At 49.8% G+C, this 12,498-nt stretch overlaps 1 protein-coding gene and 1 long non-coding RNA gene across 2 annotated transcripts; one reads left to right on the forward strand and one right to left on the reverse strand.

Moving 5' to 3' along the window:
• Positions 1-222: 222 nt before the first annotated feature.
• Positions 223-4,573, reverse strand: LOC143820890 (uncharacterized). Its single transcript, XM_077304246.1, has 5 exons — positions 4,440-4,573; positions 3,698-3,752; positions 2,276-2,620; positions 1,938-2,004; positions 223-1,303 (listed from the first exon to the last, which is right to left on the reverse strand). Exons 1-5 carry the CDS (start codon positions 4,553-4,555, stop codon positions 915-917), a joined length of 972 nt encoding a protein of 323 aa, XP_077160361.1. The 5' UTR covers positions 4,556-4,573; the 3' UTR covers positions 223-914.
• On the forward strand, positions 2,903-9,940 carry LOC143820891 (uncharacterized). The gene is made up of 4 exons (XR_013225582.1): positions 2,903-3,040; positions 3,510-3,772; positions 4,332-4,724; positions 9,547-9,940. It is a non-coding gene; the product is annotated as an uncharacterized LOC143820891 (long non-coding RNA).
• Positions 9,941-12,498: the final 2,558 nt, after the last annotated feature.

Raw genomic sequence — 12,498 nt, forward strand, 5'->3', positions numbered from 1 at the left:
AGAGAGATAAGAGAAAACACATACCGTATTTACCAGAAGAGGAGAGGGCTCTGAATTTATGGGGATTCCTCATAAGAAAGAGTTAACACAGAATTTTTTAAAAGAAAGGCTACTGTAGTTACCAGTAATCTATGCTAACTTAAAACTGTCCTCTCCCCGCCTTCCTTCCTTCCTTCCTTCCTTCCTTCCTTCCTTCCTTCCTTCCTTCCTTCCTTCCTTCCTTCCTTCCTTCCTTCCTTCCTTCCTTCCTTATCACTCCACTTTCAATCTCCTTCCTTCCTTCCTTCCTTCCTTCCTTTCAACTGCACGGGGGTGAACGAATAACAGCAACTAGATTCCTTTCTGGGTAAGTAAGCTCTAGCAGTTAAAGTGTCAGACCCAGGTTCGAATCCCCAGAATGCCTATGGAATTTTTCTGAGTGAATTTGAGCCAGTCACACATTCTCAGTCTAGCTAGCCTACCTCACAGGGTTATTATGAGGATAAGTGGAGGAGACGTGAACAGAAGTCACTTTGGGTCCACACTGGGAAGAAAGGTGGGATGTCAAGGAAGAAAATGAACCTAAATTGTGTGGACTCCTTGCTTAGATGGCTTTAAGGAAAGGATCAGGCATTCGTAACTATGAGAATCACCATCAAATAGCTATCTGTTATGATGCTGAAATGGAGCTTCCATGTCCAGAGGCACTGTTTCTGAATACTAAACTCTTGGGACATATTTGTCTTCTTGCTCTGACGGCAAGCTTTCAAAAACATCTTTGGAGCTTTTGCGTTTCTTGTTGCATTCCTATTAATTGGGGGGGAGGATGAGGTTTCCAAAAAACTGGACATTACTTTTACCACTAGATGGCACCCGAAGCCTTTTCAGTACCAACAAACACAGAAAAGACAGCTGAAGATATTCTAACAGACATTTCAATAAACTGGACAACAAATCACGGGACTCTTCTTGAAGTGCTGCTGTTGTAGCAAGCATGGGCTATTATGCACTGTTCCATCTAGACAGGCTCCTGGCTTGTTCCCGAACACACTTAGGGGACTGGCTGTTGTGCGTTTTCCGGACTGTGGGGCTGTGGTCTGGCCCTTTAAGCCCTTGACAATTTGCCAGCAACTGTGGCTGGCATATTCAGAGGTAGGACACGGCAAGATGGTAATCTCTCTGTGCCACAGCGTCACGTCTTGCCATGTCCTACCTCTGTGCTGGAAGGACTTGGGCTTGCAAAGGCAAGAGGGGGAACCGACACACAGCGTGGTTGTGTTGGAAAAGGCAATGCCTGATGAGCACAGAAGAAGAGGAGAAGACCCTGAAGGGGGACAGGAAGGAGGAGCATTAGATAGGAACCGGAGGACCACACTTTCTCATGCCTAAGTGGCATTCCTTGTGTGTTTCTTCGGGCCTCTTTCTTGGCAAATCCATAGACATTTTTTGTTAGAGTGGCAATTTTTTTGTTAATGGGGCAGCAACCATGGCCAAGACCCTCCCTGGATTGCCAACTTCCAGGGGGGCTCTGGAGACCTCTCGGCATGGTGTCTCTCCAGGCACCTCCGCGGAGCAGACTGGGAAACTCCCATTGCTCCAGCTTCCCCACTCAGAGGTGCTCAGCTGATAGGCCAAGGGTAGTCAAACTGCGGCCCTCCAGATGTCCATGGACTACAATTCCCATGAGCCCCTGCCAGCAGTCGCTGGCAGGGGCTCATGGGAATTGTAGTCCATGGACATCTGGAGGGCCACAGTTTGACTACCTCAGTGATAGGCAGTGCTCCCATTGGGGGCTTGCACAGAAGTGGCTGCTGGGGAGGGGAGCCGTGCTGGCAACCCAACCCCCCCCCCCCCAGTTCTATGCAACCCTACATCACCCTGAAGAGAAGGCCTTCACAATTCCTGCCGGAGAGAGGACGGTTCCCCCTTAGGGACGAAATAGAGATCATTTCACTCACAGTTCTCAACTATTCTTGTGACGGATGCTGATGGAGCTGCCTTGCTTCTCCTGGTGAATTTTGCCTCCTGTAGGTGACAGAATGTTTATTTGGTACATTGTTTACTTCATACTTCCTCCCAAGGGTGAGATATATGTAGTAAAAAAAATCCCCCAGGCAGAGTAGTCCAGCAGTGGAAGGGGCTGCCTAAAGAGGTGGGGAGCTCCCCCTCACTGGCGGTCTTCAAGCAGCGGCTGGGCAGATCCTTCTCCTGGATGCTTGAGGCTGATCCTGCATGGAGCAGGGGGTGGGACTAGATGGCCTCTAGGATACTATGATTCTATAAAAAACGTACTTACCTTCTGGACAGATTCATTCTCCTGGAGGCAGACGGTGTGGCCCCCTTGTTCTTTTTTCTTGTTGTGCTGGGACGAGAATGAAGACATGGAGTTTTCTTGCGGAAGCTGAAACTTAGAGTCTGGGTGTCGGATGGCGGCCATTTTGCTGAACTCGGTGGGACTCTTCCCTTGCGGGTCGGGTGCAGGAGATTCAGCCAGGAATTCCACCAAGGTGGGCAGTGCTGCAGCTGACCTGGAGATGAAATGGCCTCCAACAAAGTTCCTCCCAGTTATTTCGCAAGGGTTGGTTAGATGGAAGGCAAGGCTCTCTGTGGATTTGCTCCTGGACATCTGGGGACTGTCATTCTTGGAAAAAAATCAACACAATTGGAGCTTGAGGAACTTTGGTCAATCTTCCTGAGCAACCTTTTCACTTAGTTCTGGACATGCCCCAGAAGAGCAGACTTTTACCCGTTATTCCTTCCCCCAAACCTTGTTCTTTTAATAAACAGGAGTCCTGCAATGTTTAACTACCTCTCCCTTTGAATTCCACTCTGCTGAGGGGTGCTCTTTACACTTGAACAAATCCTGATGGTTACTCATGAGCCAGGCTCATTAAAAATAGAAACTTACAATGCTCGTTTTCCAGATTCTGCACCAAAAACTAGTGTTCTGTACAAGGCAGGTCAACCAGAACATACCCTAGCACCAGTGCTAGAGTGGGAAGCCAAATTTGGAAGCCAAACAGGCTTCAGTGGAATTATATTCTGCCAATGACTACCAGAGGTAGGTGTATCCTCTGTGCTTGTTCAAAGAACTCTACTTGTCTTTTGGGGAAATTAACCTCCCCATGTGTTTTCTTTCTTTCTTTCTTTCTTTCTTTCTTTCTTTCTTTCTTTCTTTCTCTCTTTCTTTCTTTCTTTCTTTCTTTCTTTCTTTCTTTCTTTCAAGATTTCAGAATTTCCTGCAAACTTGGGGAGTCACCCAAGTTTGCAGAAAAATCTAGAATCATAGAATCATAGAGTTGTAAGGGACCTCATGGGTCATCTAGTCCAACCCCCTGCACTATGCAGGACCCTGTTTCGGGTAAGCATGGCCCCAATCTGTGGACTAGGTATCTGCAGATGGGGGGTCGTGAGGAGGGTACAAGGGAGTTCCCACTGCTTCTGCACTTGTGGCTTGCATGTTTTCAAACATCTCTGGAACCTCAGTTCTCTCTTTCTTCCTGTTTTTCTTTCTTTCCCAACACCTGCAGCTGCGATCCTTCCGCTGGAGAGGCTGAACCTGGGACCTTCTGCATGCCAAGCAGATGTACTTCTACTGAGCTATTTCACCTTGATTTGCAGTGTCCCTTTGACCCAGGTGACCTGGGAACCTTTCCCTCCTCCACTGAGAAAACCGCATCACCTCTGCCAGGTCTTAACCTCATCACCTCTGGCTCACCTTTGGCGCTTCCTGTGCGGAGCAGTGGTTTCCGCAACCAAATATCTCCTGATACCTGCAGAAACAAAATTTGGTGTGAGTAATGGGAAGGAATGAACTGTCCGCTGCCTCCGGTTGTGTTAAGGAAGCAAGTCCCCCCTCCAGTGGGGTGGGGGACACCCAGTTTCAGGAGCCCACCCTGGAAAGCAGCCATTTCCTCCAGGGGAACTGATCTCTCTGGTCTGGAAATTGGGGGTCAGTCCAGGAGATCTCCAGTCACCATCTAGAATCTGGCACCCTGATTACTCCCTGATCATATGTTGACCTCCCTGTATCAGGTATCTACAGCCTAAAAAAGGTAGGGGAATCCCAGAGCTAGGTAGGTAGAGTAGTTAAAGAGTGGCAACCTCGAACTCAAAGAACCAGGTGCGATTCCACCCCCCTCTTCCACATGCAGCCAGCTGGGTGACCTTGGGCCAGTTGCAGTTCTCTGAGCTGTCCTTGCAGAGCAGTTCTTTTAGAGCTCTCTCAGCCTCACCTACCTCACAGGGTGTCTTTTGTTGGGAGAGGAAGGGGAGGGTGTTTGTAAACTGCTTTGGGACTCCTTTGGATAGCAAAAAGTGAGGTATTAAAAAACAGATCTTTTTTCTTTCAGGGAAGTCTGCCTACCGTTCCTGATCATCTCACTGTCTGGGACCCAGACTCTGGGTTTGCACCGGCAGATCTTGGAAACGAATGGCGGTTTTGATTCTCTTCTGCTTACCAGGCCGCTAATTCCGAGACAGAGCTCCTTGCCAGAAGCCCTGCTCCGAAATTCTGGTTTCTTCTGCCCGAAAACGATGGAGAAGACAGGGATCTCTTCAGGGAGTCTGTCTCCATCGCAGTGGAAGCAAATAGCCCGTCATCGCCTGCTGAAACAGAAGTTAGAACAAGGAAGAAGCGGCATTCTGAGATTCTGGATCAAGAGGTTCCAACTGAAAGGCAAACAGAAAATATCCCGCTTGGGCATATCAAAGGCAGTTTAGGACCTCCATAAAAGCAGGAGGTGGTGAGTTCTCTCCTCGGTGGTAGAATATCTGCTTGGCATGCAGGGGGTCCCAGGTTCGATTCCCAGCTCCTTCAGCTACAAAGATCTGAACATTTTGGGTGTGGATGGGTGGGTGGGTGGGTGCTCACACAAATATCTGATTGAAATCCATGGGGTTTACTTCCAGTGGGGGGCAAGGGGGACTTGCCAGGAGGAAGAGAAGGGCCCAGGCCACTCTGTGGGTGTCGCACCGGACTTGACATCATCATGCCAATGACTTCCAGGCAATGCTCTGATATTTGGGCCAAAACCCTATGGTAACACCGGCATCTACCATAGAGTTTTGGCTCAAATACTGGAGGGTCTCCCGGAAGTAACTGGCATGATGATGTCACTTCCTGTGCAAAGCTGGCTTCTTTCAACCGGTAAGATCAGAGTCCAGAGTAAACACATGTTGTTTTCTTACGTTGTGACCGTAAAATCCAGTGCTGAGTTGTCTGTCCACGAAACAACCATCACAATCATGGAGCGCAGCCAGGATTTTAAGGCCCTTACAAAAATGCCATCTGACACCATCTCAGATATAAAATTTTCCGAAAAGGGCATTTCACACCTTTATCTAATGATCACAGAGTTGAGGGTCTTAGAGGGGTCATTTTAGTACATGCCAATCTGCCCCCCGGTCTCCAGTTCTGGAGGAGAGTGGACCAAGAGAAGCTTTTCTCCCTTGCCCCATACACTAGAAATCGAAGGTATCCAAGGAAGCTGATGGGCAGTAGGTTCAGGACGGACAAGATGATGTACTACTTTACACAGACAGTGGTTAAAAATGTGGAATTTGCTGCCAGAGGATGTGGTGATGGCCACATTCAGGCATTAAGCCTCTGAATCCCAGAGCCAGGAGAGAGCATCAGGAGAAGCCCTCGGCCTCTATGTTGGCTCTCCAGAGGGACTGGTTGGCCTCTGGGTGAGACAGGATGCTGGACTAGATGGACCCCTGGTCTGACCCAGCAGGGCTCTTCTAAGGTTCTTATGCGGGGAAAGCTTCAGCCTCTCTGCCCTGTGGTTTACGATCTGGGGCAGGGGTAGTCAAACTGCGTCCCTCCAGATGTCCATGAACTACAATTCCCAGGAGCCCCTGCCAGCATTTGCTGGCAGGGGCTCCTGGGAATTGTAGTCCATGGACATCTGGAGGGACGCAGTTTGACTACCCCTGATCTGGAGGAACCGTCTGGCCCCAGTATGAGACAGAAGGCTGGGCTGGATGGATCACTGCTCTGATCCATCAGGGGTCTTCTTACATTCTTTTGACTGGTCCTGTTTTTATAAGCGAGATTGCTACTTACATGCCAAGAGCTCCTTCTCAGACTTTCACCATGTTTTGTTCTCGGGAGACTCTCCAGAGACTGTGATTCGTGGCTCCTTTCTTGCCCCCTTTCCATTCCAGCAAGCAGGTGGGCAAAGTCCTCCTGCAGGTCTACCGTTAAATATTAAAAGACAGCCTTCCTGACCTAGGTAGCCGCAGGACGTCACATGAGACGGAGCCTGAGCCACACGGAGAACGCACTCCTTGGAAGCCAATGGAGCCCCCGGGGATGTAAGAACCACCAAGCCTTCCACCTTAAGACTAGCACTCATGGCCCTTGGAAATTAGTCAGCACCAAGGGGCAGTCACCTCTTTCTCTGGGAAGGCTCCTGTGCCTTTACTAAGCTGCATGGCCAGCAGAAAAGCAGACTGGTAGCTCTGCTGCGCTGCATCACTGTCTTGCTATACTGGGACTCTCTCCGAGCAAATCCTGCAAAAGTTATCTCATTTAGGACATGCAGCATTCAAGAACCACTGCCCCAGGGCTAATTTCATGCTACTTTTCCCCATTGAATCCTAGAGTTGAAAGGGACCTCCAGGGTCATCTAGTCCAACCCCCTTTGCTTCTCTCCTGCATTCCTGTCAAGTGTATTTCTCCTTTTAGCATGCCAGTTCTCTGCCACTTTGCAGGGTTTGGGGGATCTCATTTTCCTTCCGCACGGATTTTGCTCCCTTCAGCACTCACTTCGTTTTCCCCTTGCTGTATGCCAGGTTTATTTAAAGGTGCAATTTCTCTGGTTTTTCCCCTTCCCTTCACCTTGGGAGTGAAGGAACACAAGGGCAAATGTTTCAGATTTTCCCCCTTACCACGTGCACATTTTTCTCTCCTCGGGCGGCCAGGAAAGAGTGGCAGCTTTAAACTCTCTCTCTCTCTCTCTCTTTACAGGCAGCCTTGATTCTGTGCTACTTGCAGAAACTGAAAGTAATCTACTTAAGGCAATGCTGGGAAGACAGGGTGTTTTTTTGGCAGGAGCTGTGATACTTTCGCAGCCAATTTAAAGGGGCAATTCCAGGTAGCCAAAGGAGAGAGGAGGTGCGATCACTGGAAATCTAGACAGGCTGAAATCTCTGGTTCTAAATGGACTAATCAAACACAGACACAAGCTTTGTCTATCTGTCCTGCTTTGCTTGTTGGGGAGCAGAACACTTACTCCAGGATTCCAGCAGGAATGTGCAGTCACTGCAGTCACACAATCCGAATTAGAGCTACTCAAATCGAGGCCGACTTCCATTCAGGGATAATCTGAAGTAATTTGTTTGCCAGCCTCCGGGGTGGGGGGCCATTGGCGGGTTCACCCCAAATCACAGCTGATCTCCAGTCTCTAACAATCAGGACCGCTGGAGGAAATGGCAAATTGGGGGCCTATGGACTTTAAGACCCCACCTCCCTTCTGAGCCCCCTCCGCTCCCCAGATTGTGTCTTCCCTGGGCACCACCCACAAACCTCCGGAAATTCCCCAAGCAGGACATGCCCCCCCCCATTTCTCTTCCAGCCACCCAAATTTGTATTCTTTGTGCAGAGCCAAGGGAGAAGCCCATGCCATGCTTGGCGGAGGTAACTCCAGATGAACCGTGGCTGGATTGTTCAGTTGGTTCTAAACTTGATGGCCAAGTGAGAAGGGCCCGGCGTCCAGCGGTGGCTGCGTGGAAGCGTCACTCCCCCCCCTCTTCTTGACCATCTGGGGAGGGGCTGGGGAAACACCCTGGGGCCCTGGATTTCCTGCTGGCACCACATTCTGCAGCTGTCCCCTTCTCCGGCCTGCCAGGAGGGCTCTTGGCTGCCGGTCGGTGTTTCTTCTGTCTCTTTCTCTTATCGAGAGTACCTGGCACGTTTTCAGCCGCTGCGTCTTGCCAGCTGGCAGCCAGACCCTGCGGAGCGGGCCGATCCGATGAGCCAGCTCCTTTCCATGCTCCCTTCCTCCTCCTTTTGCAGGCCACTCAGCTTCTGTCGCTGTTTGGGCTGGGTTTTGTACGCCGTTTTTCACTGCCCAGAGGAGTCCCAAAGCAGCTTACAAACACCTTTCCCTTCCCCTCCCCACAACGGACACTCTGTGAGGGAGGTGGAGCAGAGAGAGCTCTGAGAGAACTGCTCTGCGTGAACAGTATAAAAGTCCGCTCTTCATCGATAAAGCAATTGCGTTCCCAAAAAGAACCACCATGGGGTGCTGTCTACTCACTTTTCAACCCCTGTTCAGAGGACAAAAGATGAAGGAAGATAGGGCCAGCCTATAAATAGGAGGCTCGGACAACAATTAAAAAAAAAGTATTTCCTTTATTTCAAGCCTGTCCAAAGTTGCTCCCCTTCTCCATTATAGCCTCACAACAACCCTGCAAGGTAGGACAGTGCATGAGAGGCCCATGCTATTTTTGTATTCCTCTCTCCAGGCCGATGGCCATCCTGCAAAAGACTGGGGCTGACCCATTTGGTAAAATCGCCTGTGTATCAAGGCAGGGGGCTCTGATTTTTAACCCCCAAGGGGAGCACGAGTGACAAGTCCCGAACCCTCAGTTCCAGTCCCTTCTTGCCCCCTCCCCCCACGTGGGTCTTACCTGGGGACTGGCATCCTTAGGAGGGCCCAGGTTGACATATAAGTTGGGTCTTTGTCAGGGAGGTCAGCAGAATTCTGATGTTCTTTTGGGCCTCAGCCATAGGCCTGGCAGAACAGTTCTATTTTACAAGCCCAGCAGGACTATCTAAGGTCCTGTAGGGCAGGGGTAATCAACCTGTGGTCCTCCAGATGTCCATGGACTACAATTCCCATGAGTCCCTGCCAGCGTTCGCTGGCAGGGCCTCATGGGAATTGTAGTCCATGGACATCTGGAGGACCACAGGTTGACAACCCCTGCTGTAGGGCTCTGATCTCATTCGGAAGGGTGTCCCACGCGGCTGGGACCTTAGCTGAAAAGGCCCTGGTTGAGGCCCATCAAATCTCTTTGGATCCAGGGAGCTTGAGCCAATTTTGCTCACTAGATCTTAAAATTCTTGTGGGGGCTTTCCTCATTTCCTGCTGCCTTCCGCTTTTCCTAGGGTGATTGTCTTATGCAGTGACTCCCGCCTTCTCCAAGCGTGACCAAAGTACGAAAGCCTCAGCTCAGTCATTTTATGGGAGCATTTAGGCTTGATTTGTGGTAGACGAGTTAGGACTGTGTCTTTCTGAAATGAGAATAGCTGCAGGGGATCGGGGTCTCCATACTTCATTGGACCCACTTGCTCGGTTCTGTTGCGGGGAGAGGAAGGGAAAGCGATTGTGAGCTGCTTTGAGACTCCTCCAGGTGGTGAAAAGCAGAGTATTTTGATTAAAGGACAGAGATGAAAGGAAATCTTCTTCTTCTTCTTCTTCTTCTGTAGCACCTTAAAGACTCACAATATTTGCAGCAGAGAATGAGCTTTCATGGTCTTCTGCATATTTAAGTGCTGACCATGGGCAGTGACTCCCAAAAACTCCACCCCTGCCACCAATTTCATTCCTCTTTCAGGTGCTCCTGGACTCTGGCTCTCTCCTGCTGCTCCAGACTCACTCGCAGGGCTGCCCATCTGGATCTAGCCCTGTTGGGAAAGCCCATTTTTGACACAAATCAGGCCCAGACGCCTACGCCCTCACTGAAACCGTTTCTAAAGCGACTGAATTTAAGACCTAATATCGGGAACGGCCCTAAACGGACCAGGAAGTGGACGGCGCACTTTGTGGCCCCCTGCACAACGAACAGCAGCTGCATTATTGAGACCGGCAATGCGCAAAAAAGCCATTTCCCTTCCTGCATTGTGTGGGAACCTAGTTAATTATTATTGACTGGAAATATCTCTTTCTAGATTTAAGGGCAGTAAAAACACAAATGAGGCTCACTTGCCTGTGGCATATTAGACTTAATGTGCGTGAGAGAGGAGAGGGAGGGAAGGAGGGAGGGAGGGAGGAGGGAATGTCAACTGGATTGCAGCACACAATCTCTTTGCCCGGCTGAAATGCTTACAGCAGGCTTCCTCCACCAGGGCTTCGGGAGTGGGTGGGAGTTAATTGACTTTATAGACTGGGACCCCCCCCCCTCGGAAGTCAGCGCCCCTGGAGACAATGGCTGCTCTGTAGAGGAGATGCCGTTGCATTATACTGTTAAGCCTTCCTCAAGTTCCCAGTAAGATGATCCATGAAAAAGAAGGAATCCCTTAGTTGAAGAAAATGGTGAACAGGAACAAGGATCTTCCTTGCTAGGACTGACAAACAAAACTACACACATATCTTGCTAGGACTGACGAACGAAACGACAAGCATACCTTTACGCTTCCCTTGCAAGCCCTCCCCCCAGTTTGAATCTTGGTGCTCAATAACATGCCAGGCTCCCAATTTCCCAGGCCAAGTTTCCTAGCAAAAGCATGCGCCGACTCCCGGACGCTACGAGCATCCCTGAGAGCATAGATGGGACCAGCAAAATCAGTCTGGCCAAGCCCAAACGGCAAAACGCCTGCCAGTGGAGAAAGCCATTCCTCCATTTGGACACAGGCCAAAGGGAACGCTACTTAGCCAAAGCTTGAAGCATAGAACAAGTCAAAAATCATAAGAAGGTTTTAAAAAATATTAAGGATAAATAGTACATGGCAAGAGTAGGTAAGTAGGTGCTCAGGATTTTGACATACTCCACCTGTGAAGGCTCAAGGGGTGGCAGGTGACAGTGGATGAGCAATAGGGTTGTGAATGTCCTGTACAGTGCAGGGGGTTGGACTAGATGACCCAGGGGGGTCCCTTCCAACTCTATGATTCTATGATTCTATTGAGGCCCTTCCCCGCTCCAAATCCCCCCACTCCCGGCTCCACCCCCAAATTCTCCGGGTATTTCCCAACCCAGAGCTGGCAACTGGAGACACGCTGGGGTTTGTACGCCATTTCATTCAAGGGAAGAGCCAGGGGAGGAGCTTATGCATCTCCTAGCAACCGTCTGGACTGCCTTAGAGATCTACCTAGCCTTTCCAGATGCTAGAACTGGGTGCTGTTTGAAAGCGTTCCCCGCTTGACGTGATAGAAGAGGGCCTTTGATGCGATTCCAGTTTCGTCATTTGCTATGCAATCGTCTAATTAGGCTCGGTGCGGCTTTACATTCCTCGCCCTGGAGGTAATCTCGTAGAAACAGTCCACGGATGTTTTCACGTTTTCAAATCAGTAGGTGCTAACGTGAGCCAGAGCTCCTGTGTCCTCCGGCAATTGGGAGGTTGAGAAAATCTGGCCAGGCCTGTGGGAGAGAGTTTTAAGGCTCTGTGCCTTTTGCCCTCTTCCTTTCATCTCAGTCCATTAATCAAACCTGAATGAGGAAAGATGAGAGCCATCAGTGGAAGGCCGGGACAGTCCAGGTTCTTAATTGAGCCATACTGTATTTAGAGGGCAATGAATGTAGGACAGCCAGCTCAGTGTAGCATTTAAGAGTGGCGTTTTCTGATCTTCCAAGCCTGGTTTGATTCCTTGTTCTTCCACATGCAGCCAGCTGGGTGACCTTGGCCCAGTCACAGCCCTGATAGAGCTGTTCTCACAGAGCAGTTCTCTCAGGGATCCCTCAGACCCACCTCCCTCACAGGGTGTCTGTTGCAAGAAGGGAAGCCGCATTGAGGCTCCTTTGGATAGCGAAAAGCAGGGGCAGAAAAAACAACTCTTCTATAAAAGGCTTTCTCAACCAGGGTCGGACTCTGGGCCTGCCAAATGCTTAACCTTACCTACCTCGCAGGGCTGTTGTGAGGATAAAATGGAGGACAGGACAACAATGTTAGGCACTCTGGGCTCTCCTAATGGGGAGAAAAGCTTAACTATGCAAGAAAGTGGAACACCAAGGTCCTTAAAAATTTAAATAGTTTTGATTAAGGCGAGAAACAAAGTTTGTGAATAAGAAAGGTGAGAGTCCTAACGGTCTATCTGCCAAAGTGTTGTTCTGTCTTCATTCTGAGCATCCTGCCCTGGAGGCAAGCAGGGAGGAGATGGGCTCAAATGAGCAGGAAGTCTCCAGTAGAGCCTATCAGGATATAGGAAGGAACTATTTGAAAAAAATACCAGGAAGTTCCTGATCTCGCTATGCTAAATTCACACCTCCTCCGACGCCCCCTGCAGGATATTCTTCATACGCTTTCATATCATGACTACTTCAGCTCCTGCATAGTATTCCAGTGCAAAGAAAGTAAATAAAGGGAGAAAGAAATACGACATGACCCCAAGAGACCCAGCCTCATCCTCAAATGAACACCCACTTGAAAACAACCATACGGAGGCCCTCTTTGGAGGAAAAGTGGGATACGTGGATAACAATGAACTAATACATCATTTTGGCGTCCGGGGCCCCCCTCCCCGGCTTGCTTGGAACCCAAGCGAGCCTCTTCCGTCGCTGTCGGTGTGTTTCTTCAATCCGTCCCCCGCGGTTAGCTGGGCACAACGTCTCGGGCATCGATCATGAGCCGGCCTC

Source organism: Paroedura picta, chromosome 11 (genome assembly GCF_049243985.1).
Source record: "Paroedura picta isolate Pp20150507F chromosome 11, Ppicta_v3.0, whole genome shotgun sequence".
Taxonomy (NCBI): domain Eukaryota; kingdom Metazoa; phylum Chordata; class Lepidosauria; order Squamata; family Gekkonidae; genus Paroedura; species Paroedura picta.

Bases quoted from the DNA above. Each gene is read 5' to 3' on its own strand.
- LOC143820890 (XM_077304246.1), bottom strand. From the start codon at position 4,555: ATGGAGACAGACTCCCTGAAGAGATCCCTGTCTTCTCCATCGTTTTCG. The intron at 3,753-4,439 runs GTAAGCAGAAGA...TTGTTTCTGCAG, and splicing joins GTCTCGGAATTAGCGGCCTG to GTATCAGGAGATATTTGGTT. The intron at 1,304-1,937 runs GTGAGTGAAATG...GTCCCCCTTCAG, and splicing joins CACAAGAATAGTTGAGAACT to GGTCTTCTCCTCTTCTTCTG.